Source organism: Anticarsia gemmatalis, chromosome 25 (genome assembly GCF_050436995.1).
Source record: "Anticarsia gemmatalis isolate Benzon Research Colony breed Stoneville strain chromosome 25, ilAntGemm2 primary, whole genome shotgun sequence".
NCBI lineage: Eukaryota > Metazoa > Arthropoda > Insecta > Lepidoptera > Erebidae > Anticarsia > Anticarsia gemmatalis.
In genome coordinates this window covers 4,764,810-4,787,264 of record NC_134769.1, presented here as the reverse complement: position 1 = coordinate 4,787,264, position 22,455 = coordinate 4,764,810, and the positions used below count along the sequence as shown (strand labels likewise).

Here is a 22,455-nt window from a genome sequence, read left to right as displayed (position 1 = left end):
TTTATCAGGAGACAGACCTACTCCGTCGTGCAGAGCTCATGCTGCAACAAGCGGCTAAGCTTCGTTGCCGCGCCTTCGTGACCCCTGCCGACGTGGTGGGCGGCGTGTACAAGCTGAACTTGGCCTTCGTGGCCAACCTGTTCAACCAGCACCCCGGTCTACAGCGCCAGGGAGACACTGAGGAGTTCCATCAGCTCGATGAGACCAGGGAGGAGAAGAGTAAGTCCATTTTATATCCTTACTAGCTTTTACCCGCGATTTCGTCCGTCACCTGAATTTCCCCATGGAAATGCGTCATTTTCCCGGGGTAAAAAGTAGCCTTTGTCCTTTCTCGGGTTTCAAAATACCTCTATACCAAATTTCATGCATATTGGTTCAGTAGTTTAGGCATGATTGAGTAACAGACAGACAGACAGATAGTTACTCTCGCATTTATAATATTAGTATGGATTACACTTACTTAGTCTCATGTTTGCACAAAATTGGTTGCTAGCGATACCACCAGCTCACATACGCACAAAAAATCTCGCTTTTTTATATAGGCAATGACCAAAGAACCACCAATGTACCACCCGCTATTTTGGTTGAAATCGTATAAAGTTTTGATCTCGGTGTGCATAGATTTACCCCATCTTTCAGTCTCTAAAAAGAAGTTTATGTCTGTGATGCCTATAAAACAATAGCTGTGTACAGTTAATCTATCGTATGTAAAACAGAGATAATGTGCGTATAAAGATCACGCATTTTATACTCCAAGTGTTCCAAACAGCGCAATGGAATTACTGTATTAAATCAGCTGATGGATGCATTCTAATAATCTACCTTATTCTTCTCAGCATACCGCAACTGGATGAACTCGATGGGTGTGGCTCCTCACGTGAACTGGCTGTACTCCGACCTCACTGACGGACTGGTCATCTTCCAACTGTACGATATTATCAAGCCCGGCATTGTCAACTGGAAGAAGGTATGTACGCTCAGATAAAGAGTGAAATTTTGTATTTGAAACTGATATGTTTTAGATTGTAGGCTTTAGGCCATGGGTTGAATAATATAAAAAGTGCGGTATTCGTCTACATAAGTAAGTGTAATAAAGACACGAAATTCTGAATTTCGTCAAATGTATGCACCGTAAATACCTTCGCACAAGAGGATCAATATTTTACTTTTATAGTCTGTCTTGTTTATCTTTCGCTAGATCATAAAGGCATGATTATACATACATATTTATAACGCAATCTAAAATAATAAATTCAAAACAACGTCCCATCAGCAAACACTGGATTTTGTAGACCCAACATAACTAAATGGTATATGTGTTATTTGTACAGGTACACAGGCAATTCTCGAAGCTGCGCAAGTTCATGGAGCGGCTGGAGAACTGCAACTACGCCGTGGAGCTCGGCCGGCAGCTGGGCTTCTCGCTCGTCGGCATCGCCGGCGCTGACATCAACGAGGGGAACGCTACGCTCACACTCGGTAAATAATTTACTCGCATACTGTACATATACTTTAAGAATATAGCTGGATGTATATTTTAAGGAATTTTAACTTTTCATGGCGTCATTTCAACGATCACTTAATAAAAACGTATCACAAAAGATTGCTTTGAAAAAAGTTCGCCTTACCTAACCAAAAACCCTGTCTTCCAAAAACTATTTTTTTTATCGGACTTCGGGCAGCGCTCCTGGAAAACATATTATATAGATGTCAATGACGAGTAATTTATTCCACCCACAAAATAATACTCATTGTTGAATTCATTATAGACCAATATTTTTTTCTGACAAACGTACCCTACTCACATGTTTTTGTAACATTGGTATTTATTGTTTCTTTGTATGTTTGCAGCTCTGATCTGGCAGTTAATGCGCGCGTACACCCTGTCAGTACTGACGCGGCTGGCCAACACTGGCAACCCCATCATTGAGAAGGAGATCGTACAATGGGTCAACAACAAACTCAGCTCTGCCGGCAAGACTTCCTCTATCAGGAGCTTCCAGGTACATACACCATACATTTTTTTGTGTTTAAAAAGACAAATCCCGCACTAAGTATTGCTCTTGTGTCGCGGGGACTTTTACAAACATACAAACAACGGACACAAATAGTTGCTTCGTTTGGCTACCACGACCTCCCAAGGCAATGGTAACGGCGTGGTGATCTAAACCACTGCTCCATGAATGCAGTCAATGTGACATACATGTATAATTGTATATGTCATGACCGATATTCAGCTACAGCAGTCCTTTTCATTGAAACGAGCGAACTGTACAGGTTTTGTATAGTGTCCAAGGATAGTCACTCTCATAGTCCGGTGGGACGAATAACCGACACGACTAGTGAGAGGTCAAGCGCAGGACTGTCGGCTTTACGTGCTCTTCGAGGCACGGAGATCAATTTTTAACGGGCGATTCACTGCTAAAAAACATGAAATATGAAAAATGTTACGTATAATTTTGTGTTTCAGGATGAGGTATTGGCTGACGGTAAGGTAGTGATCGACCTCATCGACGCGATCAAGCCTGGCTCCATCAACTACGACCTGGTACTGCCAGGAGGCACTGAAGAGGTAACATCATATTTCTATTGTTTTATTTTCATCTTTTTGTTTGTCAAAATTACAATTACGATTACACTACAATAACAACATTACTAACATTACAAAAATTACTTCGAAGACTTAAGTCAACAACATTTCTTTATTATACTTAGGCCGATACAAACGTGCGAATTACGTCATAATTAAAAGAATCATAGGAATGTGACAATGCGTAAATGCGAGCGAGAGACTCCTTGTTCGCACGTTTGTAACGGCCCGAGTACAGACACTATTTCATGTCATCATCATGGCTTAGCCTTTCTTCCAAACTATGTTGGAGTCGGCTTCCAGTCTCACCGGATGCAGCTGAATACCAGTGTTTTACATGGAGCCACTGCCTATCTGACCTCCACGACCCAGTTACCTGGGTTATAACCCTGTTAATAATACCTGTTGTATTGTTCCCAGGAGAAGCATGCTAACGCCAAGTACGCGATCTCGATGGCGCGGCGCTGCGGCGCGCGGGTGTACGCGCTGCCCGAGGACATCACGGAGCGCAAGCCCAAGATGATCATGACGGTGTTCGCCTGCCTCATGGCGCTCGACTACATCCCCGCCATGGACGCGCCCGTGCACCCAGCGTAAGCGAACTGTGCCGTCTGACGGGGAGGGGCGAGGGATGCTGATCGGTGTTTAATTCTCTTGGGTATAAGGATGATTGAAAAAAAAAAACATTTTTCAAATTTTTTTGGCATTTTTGACAAAATAATATAAAAGTCAAGTTAAATGAGTTTTGCTTACATAAAAAAGACCAAGACAATTGGTCGACGTGAATAAATTTACTTACCTATATTTCTTTCTTTCTAAGAAATTTGTCAACACAATAAAATATAAAAATACGCACCATTATGTACATTTACAAACATACTTATACTAAGAGAAGTCACTTTTACAAAAACACTCGAATAATAACTTTAAAATCAAAAACACCGATCAAAATTCCGTACCAACGCAAAGTTGAAATGACTGTCGCCTATGTATGGGAATCGTCGTTTGCACAGGAATCAGTAGCTTGGGCTTTAAATGTTTATTAAAACCATTGGGAAATTCAGCTACTAATTCAAAGAGAATTTGGAAAAAATCTATGCTCTGGGAGACACTGTATAGTCGATATAAGGCCGTGTGCTTCGGAATGTACTCGAACTGCAACTGAAACTATGAATATATCTTACTTTTGTAGTAATATTTATATACTATCGCCTTCATTTCACTATCACGAAAGCAAAATTAGTTTAAGTTACTCGATTACGTGTTGTTTATGACGACACAGCACACGAGATAGTTGTTAAATGTAAGATAGTCACCCCGCGTGTCATGGTGACAATATGGCGTATTTACTGTACGTCGTATGGACTACGTATAAGGCCGTTCGTGTATAACGCAACTTAAATTTCCGATATGCGAAGATTTATCTTTTCGCGACATTCGCAGTATAAAGTCTTTAGCGTTGTTCATATTCGTAATTGGTACATATGTACAAACACTCGGCATAAAATTGCGTCAAACCATCGCAAAAAAATTTCGTCCCTTGTATTGCTAGGTGACGTCATCTTTGCGAGGCGTCGTCACAACGTATAGTTGTGGCTTCGCCCTATGATTTTGTACTCTCGATGTTGCTTGAAGACAAAAATCTTCACATATCGGAGTTTCACGCTGCGTTGTCTACGAAGGGAGTTAAGAAATAACTTGTGACTAATAGTGTAAGGCCTAGCGAGGTATAAATGTTCGCATCCAACGATACGACCGTTTAAAAGTAACGAAACTATGAATACCCACCTACTGGTACAATGAAAGTAAATAATGGCTGATTTTGATCATATTTTAAGGTAAAATATATATTTTTATTACACATATAACAGAATACTGTATAAATCTTGTCCTTTTCTATTCAGATTTTTCAATTTTGTTCTATATTTTGATAGAATTAGAGTGTATTATCGACTGATTGTATACTACATTCCAAAATTAACGAATGTTTTTTTTTAGTGTGGGATTGTAACGTGTAGATTTCGCTAGCTAGGTGGGACGCATTGGAAATATTAAATATAGTGCTTTCACACCTCGAAATCATTTTATAAGTATATAAACAAATCGTTGATTAGCCTCAAGCTTTTTTTAGAAATACAAGAAAAGCGCTGCTAATTATAAAGCACATAGAAACAAAAATGGGATTTTATTTTCTGTTTTTGTTTATTTAATATTTTCAATGTGTGCGTTTTATAAATAATATTTGTGTACGTGACCTAAGCATTATATTAAGTGTAACTTATTAATAGTAGGGCTCGGCGAACAAGACTAGCACGGGCTTAATGTAGCAGCAATGTCAATTAGCTTTCGACAGCGCACTATACGTGGAATAACCTAATTATAATCTCCTGAAACTACCTTTCAAGTAAACCAATGACTGTGGACCAAATCCCGTTTTTCCTCTATTTAGTCCCGTCTCGTTTAGCCCGTGCTATGCTTGCGTGTCAAAAATAAAAATCAATTACGTAATTATAATGACGTATATATCAAATACCGATCATTTTAACGGCTTAAATACAATACAACTGTAGGAATAGTGCGTCTCTCTTTCCTCTTTCGAGTGCGAGAGAGATGGCTATAGTTGTAATTATTATAGTACTTATGAACGATTAGTATTATCTACATGTCGAAATGTTTTTTATACAATTTTACAACGAATTGGGTTTATATTGAAAAAAGTACTGCAGTAAGTTTGTATGTACTAGAAGTAACCAACATTTTAATAGTTTTACGTACATTAGGATGATATCGGGGTACTTAATATGCTGAGAATTGATGAGTTTAGAAATACATAGATAGATAAACATCTGTTTAGTTTTGGCTTCCAAATTTGTTAAGTTGACATTCTTATAAGAATGTATTTTTTTGTTTGATGCTCTAAACTTTACGGTGCTGCTACAGTCGCTCGAATTTTGATAATCAAATCATGCTTTTTGAATAAACATCATATAAATGTAGAATATCGTCAAAGGTGAGTGACTCTAGCGGTTCTGTTTCGTATGGGTTGTCTTGATAAACAATTGAGTACGTGGTAAGTTAATGACATGTATCGCTTAAGTGTGTGGGAATTGGCAATAATGTGTATGTGGAATTGTTTATGTGATAATTTGATAACGATACGCCATTACAGAAATATTTACATGATAAATATGTAGCTTTATATGTTGCATTCCTCGGTTATTCTGCATTCCCCCATCGGCATTTAAATCATTCTCAATTTATTAGTTTTTAGAAATGTATATTTCTTACGTTATTTAAGTTATATTCTGTGAAATATTTTTGTAGCGTTTTATTAGAATAGACCTTCCCGCGGGAAACAACGATATTTTACAATCATAATATTTTTTATTGTAAATTTTTATTTTGTTAGACTTTTTAAGGTTTTATTGATTACGTAATTTTTAGATTTTTATTTTGAAATCAAATAGAGGTTTTTAATTTCTTAACATATAACAGAATGAGAAGTATCTTATAAATGAATAACTATAATTACTCCACTGTATTTAGTGATGCTAGCTATCAGTAATGTTAATATACAAGAATGTGTAAGCCTAAAAATAAAACGGAATTGGTAAAACAGTATTTTTCTCATTTCTATCCTGCACTCCCTTCGACACATTTTACATAGCTTTATGGGCTTGGGTGATCACATAGACACAGTTTGTAATATATCGCTTATGCACCCTTGTGGCTGTTTATAACATGAGCCTGGGAGGGAATCCCAAAGGTGGGATCTACGGGCAAGCACGATGATTCACAGGGGTTATTAATGTATATTTGTGAAATTGTGATTAGCTCATCATTTCAAGCATTGAAGCTGGTCTCCTCTTATGTAAGATACAGGTAAAGTGCACACGGGAAAAGTTCATAAGAACGTGTTTTAAAATGGGTGAACATTTCTGGTGTCATAAAGCTTGGGGCGCTCTGTAAGTGTAAGATATATTGGAAATAAATAAATTTCTGTAATAAAGTATATATTTTAACATTAAACAAAAGCATGTAGTGATTGATTATATTGTCTTACCTTTTCAGTCGGGCTGGCAATGAACTCTCGGACTCAGAAGTTAGCGCCAGTGGCAATGAGTACGAAGTAACTACTATCGATGGGTAATGCTACTAACATTTCTATTTTACGTATGTTTTAGAGGCGCTGATGATGCAGTTAATACACCGGGGTCATGGGTTCGATACCCCTGTAGAACATTTTTGTGTGATCCAATCCATAGTTAGTTGTTATCGGTCTTCGACAGTATTGTATTCCAAACGACTAAAGATTGAGTAATTATTTAATTAATAAAGTCAGACTACGTATGGGCGTCGACTTCTATTATAAAGGAATGTTAATAATGTTGTTTTAGAACTATATAAGTAGCACTTTTTCATTCGTGAAACGATTATATCCTGTACGCCATTTTACGTACCCAAGAGCTACTATCGACCAGTCGACCGTTAATACGTGTGCGACGACCCTTAGAGTGGTCACGGATGCTAATTGGAACAGACATATGGTTAGTGTGGGTCGATCCTTACTGCGACCGCCGCCGCCGCTATCTAGAACGCTCATATTTTCACAATTCAACGGTATAATTTATCAAACATAACAAAAAATGCAGATGAATAATTAATAACCTATTTCTTTAAGAGTGACAATTTAACAATATTGTTTACAGAACGGTTGAAGAAGAGCCAATAGCAGAGCAGCTCTCGCGGCAGTCAAGCGTGAACATAGTCGAACATATTCACGTTTCAGCAGAGAAGCCGGTGCCGCCGCCCAAACCTGAAAATTTGACGCCAGTGTCGCCCGCACCTTTCAGTGGCCACGTAGTTTTCAGTAGTTAAAATAGTCCGTGTAATAATATTCCTACTTTTAAAACTTTTATAAACTGTCCGGTTGTATGATTAATTAAATATTCGACGGGAATCGACGTGACTTAATTTTTTTCTGGATTTTGAGATTAAAAATGTCCTACAAAGGTAGTTCTTACGACGCCCGCTAGAGGTGCTGATCAGATTTTTTTATACATTTTTTTTCTATAGTTAGACGGTTGTCAATAGTGACAGAGAATCGCACTTTCTTCTGTATAAATTCATATCAGACAGTAGTCATTTAATATTTATTATGTTGTTCGCTTGGTATCCTATTGCTTTACACAAAGTGATGATTGTAAAAAGTTGGACATATTAATGACATTATGTATTTTTATCAGAGAGCTTTCGTAACTTATATTGTTGTGACATTTTGTATTTTATTATATTTTTTTATTGTGAGAGAATTATTTATGAATAAATATTTTTTTAAATGAACACAGTGTTTTTTTAATAAGAAGTAACTCTCTATAATGTGTAAAATATGGGAAGGGATAAATCACATATAAGAACACCATAAATTAATATGTATTTGTATAAAATAAAACACAAAAATGAATAAAATTGTGATGATTTATTTCAATCCATAGCCGGCAACGTAAATTAATACTTTTACATATTTTAACATACATATTTTCTCTTGTGATTTCCAAACAAATGATATAGATACAGTACAACACAATACATGCAAGTGCTGAACAAGCGGTCCACACGATGACATCATCGCCACGCTTGTTACGCAACAGATAAACAAACATAAATATATGTATTTATATGAAATCAATTAATTTACCTAATATTTGCATTATCAACATACAACTTGGTACAGAGATGTAACAATTTCGATTATTTCACTAAACTCATAGTGTTGTTGAATATAAATTATTTACATCATATACACAACAGTTTCAAATTAATTTTGTACATCGTTATAACATGGATGGTAATAAACAGGCGATTATCTAATATTATCTAGTTTAGTATCGTGTCAGGAGCAAGTCAGGGAGACTAACTAATATTATAATAGAATTTTAAACAACGAGAGAGAAAGTTAATATAGTATCCAGAAATGTTATAATTTGAACTGGTAGTAAAGCCAATAAATAATAAATAGTATCACAATAGTGAGGTCCCTGACTCGACCTCTATCTGCCGTACGCTACACAGTTAGAAAATTTGGAATGTACTTCATTACAATACGAAGAAGAATTAACTACTTATCAGACCAACTTGATAGAGAATGGTTTACAACCACGACTATAACAGACTCTAGCCGAAACTATTTGAAGCTTTGTAGACAAAAACTATGTTAGATATCTCGCTTACCGATGTAATTCCTCGTAAAAAAATGTTTAATGCGTGATTTACAAAATGATTACAATACAAAAAACTTATTCATGCGTAACGTGATTGTAATATCGCTAAAGTAAATTTGCATTAAGTGATATGCCCTACAGTTTATACATAAGTTCTAACTTATCAAATAAACTGAGAACAAATTGACAACACTCATCGAGTTGTAAATAATTAATTTAATAATAAATAATGTCACTCTGGGAAAATACTACGAAATATTTAATCACATTTCATGTTCAAAAGTTGCAAAGAAATATCAAGTATATATTAACTATTCGCGTTTTGATTACCTCAAGCGACGTTCGACTAAAGTGAATATAAAAAATAAAATGAATACTATAGAACCGACGCGGTAAATACAAAACATTGTGATGGCAACACCGCCCTACTCCCCGTGACCCCATTTAACTACATTTGTACAAACGTAAAGCAATTCATTTATTTATCCTTCACCTAAATAATACAATTTATCAAACGTTCTAACAGATTCGAGATAAACCGTTCAGCCTTTTAGGTCTTAAACAATTTAATTTTGTCAAACATTACGAGTGTTGGTCAAACAATGTTATGTCAATGACAACATGAATATAGACTTTATAGAATACAAACGATTTGTCATAATACAAGTCAGACATAGTGATTGTTTGACAAACATTAGAGTGTTGACAATAAATTAGTCGTATATAGTGAGTTATTCTCGTGAGCAATAGTAAGATTGGACAACGTAAGTTTCGTAATACAAAGTTTAGAATAAATCATCAAATACCTAGTTGTGGGCCCAGCCCAATGTTTGTTCATGTAAAATCACTACTTAAACGATATGATAACACACGGTTCTAGACAGTACAACTTGAACAGTTGTTGTGTTACAAAATCTATAATTCTGGGAGTTTTCTAAGGATTTAAAATATCTAGCACCGTATGTGATCGTATCAAATTTACACTTAAATAATAATAATAAAGAAATATCACTGTAATAAGTATACTTACACCACGCGCGTCCGCCGTGAGTCGACCGGCGTGATTTGTGGGTACTTCTACATTTTACACAATTCTACAATTACAGAGAGCCCTTAATCTTTGAAAGTACAACTATTGAGTATATTATTAAACATTTCTTAAAAAATCTTTTGAAAACGCATCAACTCACGACGGACAAGCAAAATTTTCATTACTTTACTGCTTAATTAAGCTAACATATTTTAATCTCGTTATGAAAACAGGCATGATACTGAATAAAAATGTATTGTATTCATTTATAATAATGATCGAAGCACCCAATTTCCAGAGATAGAGAAAGATAGAATAGATAATAGTATTTTTTTTCTATAATAGATTAGTAATAGTATATTAAAGATGTTAGTTTAATCAAGCAGTGTTTACCTCAACGCGGTCGTCGTACAGACATGACAACGCAGAGCGTCCGGGACAAAATTGCAATAACACCTAAAATTCCACTAGCGATGCTGATCTCACAAAATCAACCACATAACGACTTGCATTCATACCTGCCAGAGAAAACAAAAAGAAAATTAAATTAAAATAAACGAAAAATAAATTAAAATGTAAATAAATAAATAAAATAAAGTATTGCAATTACGTCCGTCCATATATAAAAAGTATAAACAATATTTTAACATTTTTCACCACTGGCAACATAATATTTGTTCTATAATTATGTAAATATAACATTATTATACATAAGTGTATCGCTTCGTCTGTATACATATTAATTTGATATGGTTCTAGCACACTTTAGACTAACGGGAACTATAATTGCTAAAAATAATTGGAGAAATCCTTGTGACAATTTTAGTGTTTTTTTGGGAATACTAGGAAATGCTAAACAAATAAAATATTTAATTATTCCTCTTCAATTTCAATTGTCTACCTTATTAGCAAATAATAAAGTAGACAATTTAATTAATTTCTCGAAAAATATTCAACTGGGCTTGCAACACTGCCCGCGGTATAGACAAACAAGGCAAGAAAAAAATGGTTATGGCATTTAAAGTTTGCCGTTAATCTAAAGTATCCTTTATCTATAATACATACACAATATATTACATAACAAAGCTTATATATAAATTATGTAAAACAACTACACAGCATCAATGAAATTAATATAAAATACTATTGGGATATCTGCGGCTTTATTATAATTATAATATTTCAACCGATGTAAGCAGGCAGATAGTATTGCAGCATAACATTCGTTAAATATATTTATTATTTCACAACTTTATTGCTTTTTGTTTGGTAAATAATAATTAAATTTAAAATAAACTCGATTTTAACGTGTCCGAAAATACCCGATGTTTAGCCATCTTTCCTTCTTTTAACTATGACAAGTATTTTAGATTGTTTAACTAACAAGCTGCTAAAATTAAAAGTTTCTTATTTGTTAACTACCAGTTTTATCTGTATGGACAGATGAAAGAAATAATGGTCTTTCTGAACGTTGTGCGAGTTCGTTATGTCAGCCTGCGACCACGGCCAATGTAACCTGAGCCGAAACGTCAGGCATTCCAAAGTAAAATGCTTGTTAAGCACACGGTTGTCTAAACGGTATAAGCATCTGTCTCAGTTGACAACTCGTGCACTATTCAGTACATTGCTGATTTGACGTAACGTGTTAATCATAAGGGAGAGAACAATGTTCAGCATAGTGGCTTTCAAACTGGTGTCAACTGAGATACGTGATAGCCCCCACTGGTATAAATTGTTGGTACCATTCAACTAAAACTAGGGCTATCTGTTTTGGAGATATGATACTTTAAAGTCCCTTAATTTATTTCGTATATCTCTATATATTTAAAGTTTAAATAACAACGCTATACATCTGCCTGCAAACATCGGCTGTTAGCTAATCATTCGACTATATATCTTCATAGAATTGTAATTTATTTATATTCACTAGTATTATGTTTCAACGTTTACACTAAACTGGACCGGTACGTACATTATTGTGGACACGCCTTCACGCCGACATTGGGAGTACGCAATTCAAGAATTTTATTTACTTGATAAGTAAATGCACATCTGAAGCATTTTTAATAATAATGGTAGTTTAAAAAATTTAATATAGTAATGAAATGTATTAAAATAAACACTATATTAAATTGGTTTCACAACGCATCGGTCATATCGTAATTTTTTAATTTAAAATCGTAATTAAATATAAAAATCAAATAATAATCTGCAATGTATCTTTCGCGATTAGAAGTAAAGAGTACATTGTCTTACAACAACGTTTAAAGCAACTCAAATATTCTATTAAATTGGCTTCAGAGTGTTCTTTATAGATGAGATTTAAAACAGTTGTTAATGATTCTGACCGTATTCTATAATAAAACGTACGTATCAATAAGACGGGTCATTTCCAAAGGCATTCAACATTCGTATCTGAATCAACAATTTTAAATATCTAACATTCATTGTAACTTATTTTATTATCATGTTGAGTCAATCAGCCTAGACTTTCTTCCAAGTATGTTGGAGTCGGTTTCCAGTCTCACCGGATGACTATAGGACCTCCACAACCCAGTTACCTGGGTTATAATACAATACCATTCGGTAAGACTGATAGTAAGACTTTCAAGATTCAGACTGTCAAAGATCTTTTGAAATCATGCTGAGTAACGGGCATTAAATCAAGTTAGTTAATGTTGCAATTTTGATCGTCGTACAGTTGATAAACATGTCAGTTTTCATTAAATTTTCAGCAAGACTTGTACATAATATGGCTTAGTTTTATAGGTTGTCTTTCTTTTTTATGGTTAGTGGTCAACCTAGTGTCATAGTTCTTCAAGACATCCAAAGGTGATAGCCTAATGACTGCTATTTTAGTTGACTTTAAGCAAGCCTACTGACACACGAGCTTTTATGTAGATAGAAATTTTCATTAAAGTATGATCTCTATCAGAGGAATATTTAGATGTTTTTAGTGGTTCAATAAAATGCTGCTTTTGTTAGCTATTGCTGTTATTTTGAATATATTCTTGGCTATGTCATCAACATGATATAAAGTAAGTTACACGGTGGTATCTCCCATGCGTGTGTGGCGGGCGTGTCCGCGCTCGTGGTCGCGATTACCTGTCGTGGTGCTTGTCCAGCAGGTACTCCTTGAGCCGCCGCAGCAGGTGCTCCGACAGCTGCGTCACCTCCGGCCACTGCTTCAGCACCATCACGCCCAGCATCACCGCCAAACTCGTCGTTAATACGCGCACCCTGTTTACGTATAGAAATGTCAGTTTAACAAAAGCTTTAATTGATATATGGTGTAGGTGCGTGTCTGCCAGTTATATGGTTGCCTTATCGCAAAAATAATTATTTATTTATTTAAAACTTGATATACAGAGCTGTATAAAGGCGGACTTAATACCAGGGACATTTTCTCTCAGTCCACCTTAGGGTGGTGCAGAGATTGTTGTGAAGGTGTTTAAAAGAGGAAGGAGATTAAGATGAGAAAGGGAGATGACCCTACGAGACGGTATACGTTATCTATACTAATATTAATAAATAATAAATAATATAAATAAGTAAATAATTTAAATAATAATATTATAAAGCTGAAGAGTTTGTTTGTTTGAACGCGCTAATCTCAGGAACTACTGGTCCGATTTGAAAAATTCTTTCAGTGTTAGATAGCCCATTTATCGAGGAAGGCTATAGGCTATATATCATCACGCTACGGCCCATAGGAGCAGAGCAGCAGTAAAAAATGTTTAAAAAGACGGGGAAAATTTTGAGCCATTCTCTCTTATGTGTCGCAAGCGAAGTTGCGCGGGTCAGCTAGTTAATGATATAACAACACAAACGACTCTGATCAATGTGGAAGTCGAATTTTGCAAGGCGTGACTTATACATCGTAAAACTTTAAACAAAAGGTCGCACGCGTCATGCGTTTGAAAAGAGCATTTCGTCGACATAGTCTGTAGACGGTATTTACGCAGGTATATATACCTGGTCCTGAGGAAGGGCATGGCGACGCCGGCCACGGTGGCCACGAGCAGCAGCGCCAGCTGCAGCAGCGTGAGCGCCACGTTGAGCAGCTTCACCAGCAGCAGTGGTATATGTACCTGGTCCTGAGGAAGGGCATGGCGACGCCGGCCACGGTGGCCACGAGCAGCAGCGCCAGCTGCAGCAGCGTGAGCGCCACGTTGAGCAGCTTCACCAGCAGCAGTGGTATATGTACCTGGTCCTGAGGAAGGGCATGGCGACGCCGGCCACGGTGGCCACGAGCAGCAGCGCCAGCTGCAGCAGCGTGAGCGCCACGTTGAGCAGCTTCACCAGCAGCAGTGGTATATGTACCTGGTCCTGAGGAAGGGCATGGCGACGCCGGCCACGGTGGCCACGAGCAGCAGCGCCAGCTGCAGCAGCGTGAGCGCCACGTTGAGCAGCTTCACCAGCAGCAGTGGTATATGTACCTGGTCCTGAGGAAGGGCATGGCGACGCCGGCCACGGTGGCCACGAGCAGCAGCGCCAGCTGCAGCAGCGTGAGCGCCACGTTGAGCAGCTTCACCAGCAGCAGTGGTATATGTACCTGGTCCTGAGGAAGGGCATGGCGACGCCGGCCACGGTGGCCACGAGCAGCAGCGCCAGCTGCAGCAGCGTGAGCGCCACGTTGAGCAGCTTCACCAGCAGCAGTGGTATATGTACCTGGTCCTGAGGAAGGGCATGGCGACGCCGGCCACGGTGGCCACGAGCAGCAGCGCCAGCTGCAGCAGCGTGAGCGCCACGTTGAGCAGCTTCACCAGCAGCAGTGGTATATGTACCTGGTCCTGAGGAAGGGCATGGCGACGCCGGCCACGGTGGCCACGAGCAGCAGCGCCAGCTGCAGCAGCGTGAGCGCCACGTTGAGCAGCTTCACCAGCAGCAGTGGTATATGTACCTGGTCCTGAGGAAGGGCATGGCGACGCCGGCCACGGTGGCCACGAGCAGCAGCGCCAGCTGCAGCAGCGTGAGCGCCACGTTGAGCAGCTTCACCAGCAGCAGTGGTATATGTACCTGGTCCTGAGGAAGGGCATGGCGACGCCGGCCACGGTGGCCACGAGCAGCAGCGCCAGCTGCAGCAGCGTGAGCGCCACGTTGAGCAGCTTCACCAGCAGCAGTGGTATATGTACCTGGTCCTGAGGAAGGGCATGGCGACGCCGGCCACGGTGGCCACGAGCAGCAGCGCCAGCTGCAGCAGCGTGAGCGCCACGTTGAGCAGCTTCACCAGCAGCAGTGGTATATGTACCTGGTCCTGAGGAAGGGCATGGCGACGCCGGCCACGGTGGCCACGAGCAGCAGCGCCAGCTGCAGCAGCGTGAGCGCCACGTTGAGCAGCTTCACCAGCAGCAGTGGTATATGTACCTGGTCCTGAGGAAGGGCATGGCGACGCCGGCCACGGTGGCCACGAGCAGCAGCGCCAGCTGCAGCAGCGTGAGCGCCACGTTGAGCAGCTTCACCAGCAGCAGTGGTATATGTACCTGGTCCTGAGGAAGGGCATGGCGACGCCGGCCACGGTGGCCACGAGCAGCAGCGCCAGCTGCAGCAGCGTGAGCGCCACGTTGAGCAGCTTCACCAGCAGCAGTGGTATATGTACCTGGTCCTGAGGAAGGGCATGGCGACGCCGGCCACGGTGGCCACGAGCAGCAGCGCCAGCTGCAGCAGCGTGAGCGCCACGTTGAGCAGCTTCACCAGCAGCAGTGGTATATGTACCTGGTCCTGAGGAAGGGCATGGCGACGCCGGCCACGGTGGCCACGAGCAGCAGCGCCAGCTGCAGCAGCGTGAGCGCCACGTTGAGCAGCTTCACCAGCAGCAGTGGTATATGTACCTGGTCCTGAGGAAGGGCATGGCGACGCCGGCCACGGTGGCCACGAGCAGCAGCGCCAGCTGCAGCAGCGTGAGCGCCACGTTGAGCAGCTTCACCAGCAGCAGTGGTATATGTACCTGGTCCTGAGGAAGGGCATGGCGACGCCGGCCACGGTGGCCACGAGCAGCAGCGCCAGCTGCAGCAGCGTGAGCGCCACGTTGAGCAGCTTCACCAGCAGCAGTGGTATATGTACCTGGTCCTGAGGAAGGGCATGGCGACGCCGGCCACGGTGGCCACGAGCAGCAGCGCCAGCTGCAGCAGCGTGAGCGCCACGTTGAGCAGCTTCACCAGCAGCAGGCGGGGGGGCAGCGCCGCGCCGCCAGCTTCACCCGCTCCCCCGCCTACTCCGCCGCCACCCCCGCCGCCTGCCATCCATTGCTCTAGCTTGCTAATCTGCAACATTATATGTTTTTGATAAATACTACCACTTTCAGTAGTCGTTAACGAAAGAATTTTCGTCTGTTTTCTACTCGAATGGGGTTAATAGACAGACAATCATAGCGGATACAAAAATGATCGAGGGATTCAGAACATTCGGAAGACAGTACTTGTACAGTATTTGATAAAATGGACAACAGATAAATAATTCAGTAAAATATGAACGAGGCGGTTATAAGATAGGTTAACGGAAGCCACCAACTATTGCTAAAAATAAGAAAAATCACTTGAAGATCATAAATGTTGAATGAACTCACTTTAGTCTGACATAAATCGAGAGCCTCGTGTATGTCTCGTATTCGTTCCTCGCTCTGGTACTGGACTTTCTCTTCTACATCCGTTAAAGCCTGCTTCAGGTTCTCCACCTATAAAATTAAAACAAAATCAGTATTTGATCAAACCTTGGGAACACCTGGGAACTTAGGTGCACTTGGGAAATATTTCAGTTCAACTAAAAAATATTTTTATTTTTTAGCTAAACGCAAAAGTTAACAATCCTAAGCCATCAAAATAAACCCTATCAGCAGTCAAATTAAAACCCTATTCGGGTGTAAGAGGCATACTAAAATAGGTTTCAATTCCGCCACCACGCTGTTATGGTTAGTCATACAATGTTATCACGAAGTAGTCTTCTAAGAAATATATTGTGCTGTACGGGAATATGTAGTTTGTTTGAAAGTTTGGGTACTGTACCTCATTCTGGTGTAGTTCAGTGAGATCATTGATTTGTTCCTCCAGTCGCTCAGTCTTGAAGCGTTCCTCCTGCAGCGCGGCCGACAGGAACGACACCTCTTGCGACAGGTTCTGTCATAAATAAGATTTATTTCTAGCGAAAACTGCTTAAATTTCACATACCTCTCTCTCATCGTATGGTTAGTCGTCAACCTAATGTCAAAGTTGTTCAAGCTGCCCGAAGACCTTTGACGTTTGCTTAACCCACAGATCGTTTACCGCCCGGTGAGCGCAACTGGTTATGGGCGCCTCGATAATTCACATACCAAGGGTATATCAAGCAAATTCGTTGATCGCGGTCAAAAGTAAATAGTTATGAATAAATAATAGTAGTTACGTTCTGAACGACAAGAGACGCTAAACGCCAAAATCGTTTTATATCATAGCTCTAAAAAGTTTGTGATAACTCGCTTAAAAATCTGTTTTTTATTTTATTTTTATCCGTGGCCGTGGCTGGGCAAAGATCTTCTTCCGAACGTGGAAGGGATTGACCCTTGCGTTCATCACGCCCTTCAAGTGCGGTTTTGGGGACTTTGTATACCCTCAAGAAATTTAATAGAACTTTCAAGCATCAACATATGTGGTGGAGACTGAACAGTATACCTTCAACGCGTCAATCTTTTCAGATAGCCGCTCATAGTCTTCTCTGCGCTCACGCAGCTCGTTCAGTATAGGCTTGATTGTGAACGTCGTCTCCGAAATATTGTTCGTACCACCTTGTGGAGGATACCTGCATAAAAAAATACGTAAAGGGCCTCCAGCTTTAGTTGTATTATTAATGGGGTCATGAATTTTCTATTTGGAAGGTATCAAATATATTTTGAATGTTTGTCATACGGAATGCAGATGTCATTATTTATGTATTTTTGATTTTGTGGAAAACTAACTTATGACAGTTTGCTTCAAATCTGTTATACTTGGGATCTAGTATTCAGTGTAATATTGTAAGAGCAATGAATTTCAAATTGGCCAGGGGGTTTCTTAAACCACCTACCCTCTTCCCCGAACCTGCTTGTGCTTAATTATGTAAAGATGAGTAACCCATACATCACTGGCGGTTAAGTTAAATGACCCGAATTAAAAAGCTGTCACTCACGGTGCCCCTTCACTGGTAACAGATGAGCTCGGCGAGGCTTCAGGACTGAACTTGGGCGCAGGCGACGTCGCGGCACGGGGCAGTGTGGAGCCGCGGGGAGCTGCTGCCTCGCCTGCCTCCGACGCGCGGGAGCCTTCAGATGACGCGTTCGCTGCCACGTTGTAACACTCAATACACGCAAGTCGATACGTAGAAGGGGGTACGGGTAACGGGCAAATAGCAGGGGTACGGGTAACGGGTAAAAAAGGGTAAAGGATAGGACGAATTTTGGTGCTTTCAATAAGGATTGTTTAAATAGCCGTGTTATTAGGTACTCAATTATCAAGTTGTATTAAGAGTATACTCAACCAGGAGTATGTTGGAGGTACCGTCATATTTAAATTTGGGTATGATGGTAATATCTATAACTGCATTTTTTGCTGATGTGGGATACTATTGTAGTATACAAGATCAAAAGGTTTTGATACGGTTGGATTTATGATGGATGGGTAAATTGGAGATCTTAACTACTATTATAAACACATAGAATAAATAAATAGATATAAAAGAAAGGTAGGTTCCAAGATAAGAATAAATCTAATTTAATTGTAACTCTAAGTCAAGAATTTATTCATATTTATAGAACTAAATAAGTATAGTTAGCACGCAAAAGATTTCGTTACAAAATAATAAAATAAATAGTCTGTGCCAATTGCGGGAAGCGTTACATATTTGTGAACAAGTGAAACTAAAAGTGACTACATATTTGAATATGAACCATGAAGTGTATGGTCTTGCCACCACTAAATATAATAAAATAATATATTATAAAGAAAAAAAGACAAAGAATTTAATCGTTTTATTATTTCATATTTCTTTGGCGTATTTATGACTCAAGGACACCATTGTGTTTGATAATTATCTCTCTGGTCTATTTTTATAACGCTCATTCGTTTAATGTTAATTATTCATAATTACTATGGCTATCCGTTAAAGCTATATTAGTTCAAACAATTCACGAGTGCGAATTTGTATTCTCTCATTTCCAGTAACTATATTAATAAATGTAGCATAAATAATACAAAAAATAGGAGACTTTGTGAATTTCTCGGGATACAGAGACAACACAAAAAATATATTTAAAGGGCTCATTCGATTACATAACACGACGAGCAGCAATTGGTTGAATTGTTGTTAAATTTTTATTCATCAAAAGTAACTACTTACTTAAGTGGTCTTACTAAAGTTAAATATAGTACAACAGCGGCTTTGCTCGATTTGAACAGTTCTTTTACAAAAAACCTTTTAAATTTTTACACATAAATGAAATACACTTGAATCACTGTATCTATTTTAAAACCACATCAAACTCCGTAGCATAGATTTAAAGATCTAAGCGTATATAGGGACAAAAAGTGGAAAAGGACTTTGTTTTATACTACGTAATGAATTGTAATAATCAATTCGCACTCGTATATTACCGGAACGTATAATATATATTGGCATATTTACCTCTGAGCTCCGCGTGTGGTGGGGCTGGCGTGCAAAAGGACACAGCATGGTAAGCGACAGTTTGTACACGATACAATACGATTATGGCGGTTATGATCTTTTGCAAGACTTACGACATGGCAAGCGATAGCTGTAGTGTGATGTTATGTTATGTGTTATGTACAGTGCATTTTAGAAGTTTACTCATAATTAGAAACTTTAGCGTGCCATAATTGTCTAATACAAGCGGTCCGGTCTGACTTTATCCAAGTATAGTACCATTTTATCCCGTTAATTCCATTCCCATGAGAGTTTTGGCCGCATAAAACCTTATCCTGGCAGTTAAAAACATATTAGGAAAAGAATTATTCAATTTTTGTTTCATTGCCCAAAAGTTATGAGCTACCACGGGCAATGTATCCTACGCCGAAACGTCAAGCAATCCAAGGTAAAATGTTGGTTCGCGTGAATTTGACACCATGATGACATTGCTCTTGTTTACTTAAATTAGCACCAAACAGTTGTGAGTCACTATTTGAAATGCACTGTACAGTTTCTATGGGTAAGAGGATATGAATGTATTATTATTAGATGAGTCATTTTACACCTATAATTGTGTAGTTCACGTTTTATAATGAATGAGGTTTTCTAGCCAGGGTCATTTATAGTATTCTTAATTGGGTACTAGACTAACGAAAAATTCTTAAACTTGTGCTCGTAAAAGGTTTATCGAAAATGCTCAGGCTGTATTTTTTCGGAAATAATGTTGTTGTAATTATTACAGATTGAAACATTTTATTAGACACTCATTTGACACCAACGAAAATACGAAACTATGACGTCACTACATCGGATTTCTATACGAAAAATTATGACTTTTCATAAAGAGTAGCTGTTTTGACTATTCTTAAGTACCTAATTGTATTTACATAATATTCAACGACTTCCCTCGTAAAATAAACTACAAAACAGGAAAATAAAATACTAGAAAATCTGTCAAAGATAATCTAACACATATCTCTTATTTATATAACACCTATATCTTGTATTGAAAACCTTGAACATCCACTTCTAAGACACTGTGAAGCAACAATTTCATACACATGACATCACTTAGGTATATAATTATTGTCTTACAAATAAACATCGTGTAAATTCTGATTAGTTACAGTGTTTTTTAAACTCTCGTGACTTGTACACATAATTTATAATGCAAGGAGTCTTAAACGCGATTGGAAATTAAATAACGTCAATCTGGGTAACTTTGATTCATTTGGGTAACATTGACAGTGGGAACATGAACTAGTTTCAATTATTTTTTCGTATGAAACCAACACAATTAAACCAAAAGTTTATTTATAAACTTTTATCAATTGTGTTGGTTTCATATGAAAAAATTATAACGTTAAAATATTTTTTTTTTTTGTTAGGATACCTTATTGGTACGTTGTACGTGGGGTAAACAAATAAGGTATCCTAACCTTTAATTTTCAATCGCATTTAAAACCAGTTGCATTATAATTAAAATTACATACTTTATCACTTTCATGCCCGGTTTCTGAGTACAATTAGCGGTAGTTTGTCTGTTCAATAGCGTTTTCTTAACGCTATTGAATTGATAAACTACCGCTAAATGTATCTCAGAAACCGGGGGTCAATCAATTTTTTAACTGTATATGAGCGAGAAAGACAAAACACTATTACTAATTATTATTAATCAGAGTTTATACTCCGTTTATTGGTAAGACGGATAGTATTTACGTTTTTTCCGGCACTTCTTGCACTTGTTAAACAACATCACTGCATCGCGGCTGAGTAATGACTGACTGATTACGGTGATGATAACGATACTGTTGTAGTGGACAATCTTTGCAGATAAACGTGACTGTTGTTTTACATAGTCATTTTATGGCTATATTTATTTACACGTTTCTGTTTGTCTGTATGTTGGTTTGTTTGTATTGACATGTAGGTTAAAATTACTGATTTTGAATAAATTTGGAACAGCTTCATGTCCATAGCAATTGTAAATGAGTCTTTTTACTAAATTCACCGTTTTTCTGACACAATGTCGATAACTTGATAATGGCGACTCTCTATTTTAAAAGAGTAATATGACCGACTTTTAACGACCAGCTTTGATATAAGTTATCGAGATCAAGCCATGTGTGAACTCCATTATAGGCTTATTTTTATAAAATATTTTCTACAAGAGCACGGGTAAAAGTTAGTATTTTATTTGTATAACGCCAGGGTTTTTGTCCAGCATTGGGATAATTGACCGCATGACTAGTTTTTAAACGTATTATCGACTTTATTCTTCATGCTCATAATATAGAAAATTAATGATAGTATCTTTTAATGTCAAGGTGCAGCCGTGCAAAGTTTAATAACTAACAATAAACTGCTATTGTCCTGTCTGTTGCTTTTGTTATCTACATTATATTAGAACAATGCCGCGTTATTAATAAACAATTAACATAATAGTAAACGTTATCTAAAATTAGATGCACCTAAGTTGATTTATATACTAAAAATCTAATGGATATTTAAGAGTTGTCATAGATTAACTATAATGTTGTCATAGAAAAACTAATTAACGATTTCAACTCTCACGACTTATATACATACTATTATAATGTAACGGGTCTTAAACGCGATTAGAAAATTAAAGGTTACAATACCTTATTTGTTCACCGTTATAATATTGTTATAGTTTGCTGTGATCGAAATAAAATAAATGCACTATAAAATTAAAATAAGATGTCTTAAGATGTCTTTATCGTGGACATAGAATACTTTGCCCTGCATGTATACTGGTGCTGAAATAATTTGCATATGTTTAGACACAAGTCACGAACTAACGCGATAATTATTATGCTAAACGTTTGCAACACTATTCAAAAACATATTCGACAAGAAACTACAAAAGCATACGTACGATTCGTTATGAAAAAATAATACATGTATAAAACTACACAACTTTAATATTATATCAAAATTTCCAT

At 38.3% G+C, this 22,455-nt stretch overlaps 2 protein-coding genes across 7 annotated transcripts in view; one reads left to right on the top strand and one right to left on the bottom strand.

The window, feature by feature from the left end:
* Positions 1–7,933, top strand: part of Fim (plastin-2 fimbrin) — a 53,289-nt gene extending 45,356 nt beyond the window's left edge. Inside the window, exons 9-16 of the mRNA XM_076130929.1 lie at positions 9–219; positions 837–967; positions 1,332–1,479; positions 1,852–2,003; positions 2,471–2,572; positions 3,011–3,183; positions 6,662–6,736; positions 7,300–7,933. Coding sequence (XP_075987044.1) covers positions 9–219; positions 837–967; positions 1,332–1,479; positions 1,852–2,003; positions 2,471–2,572; positions 3,011–3,183; positions 6,662–6,736; positions 7,300–7,468 — 1,161 coding nt within the window. The 3' untranslated portion in view covers positions 7,469–7,933. The remainder of the gene's footprint in view (positions 1–8; positions 220–836; positions 968–1,331; positions 1,480–1,851; positions 2,004–2,470; positions 2,573–3,010; positions 3,184–6,661; positions 6,737–7,299) is intronic.
* Positions 7,934–8,050: 117 nt separating this feature from the next.
* The window catches only part of Dmtn (transmembrane and coiled-coil domain 2 protein Dmtn), a 56,089-nt gene continuing 41,684 nt past the window's right edge, over positions 8,051–22,455 (bottom strand). For 2 of the 6 annotated variants that reach the window (XM_076130931.1, XM_076130932.1), the window contains exons 11-15: positions 17,978–18,128; positions 17,485–17,611; positions 16,843–16,953; positions 16,407–16,514; positions 15,781–16,104 (exon numbers count right to left, since the gene is read on the bottom strand). In XM_076130931.1, the coding sequence (XP_075987046.1) occupies positions 15,880–16,104; positions 16,407–16,514; positions 16,843–16,953; positions 17,485–17,611; positions 17,978–18,128 (722 nt within the window). In that variant the 3' untranslated portion in view covers positions 15,781–15,879. Of the gene's footprint in view, positions 10,360–12,946; positions 13,082–15,779; positions 16,105–16,406; positions 16,515–16,842; positions 16,954–17,484; positions 17,612–17,977; positions 18,129–19,468; positions 19,493–22,455 lie in introns of those variants that run through there. The other 4 variants (XM_076130935.1, XM_076130930.1, XM_076130933.1 and 1 more) reach the window with 4 other exon arrangements.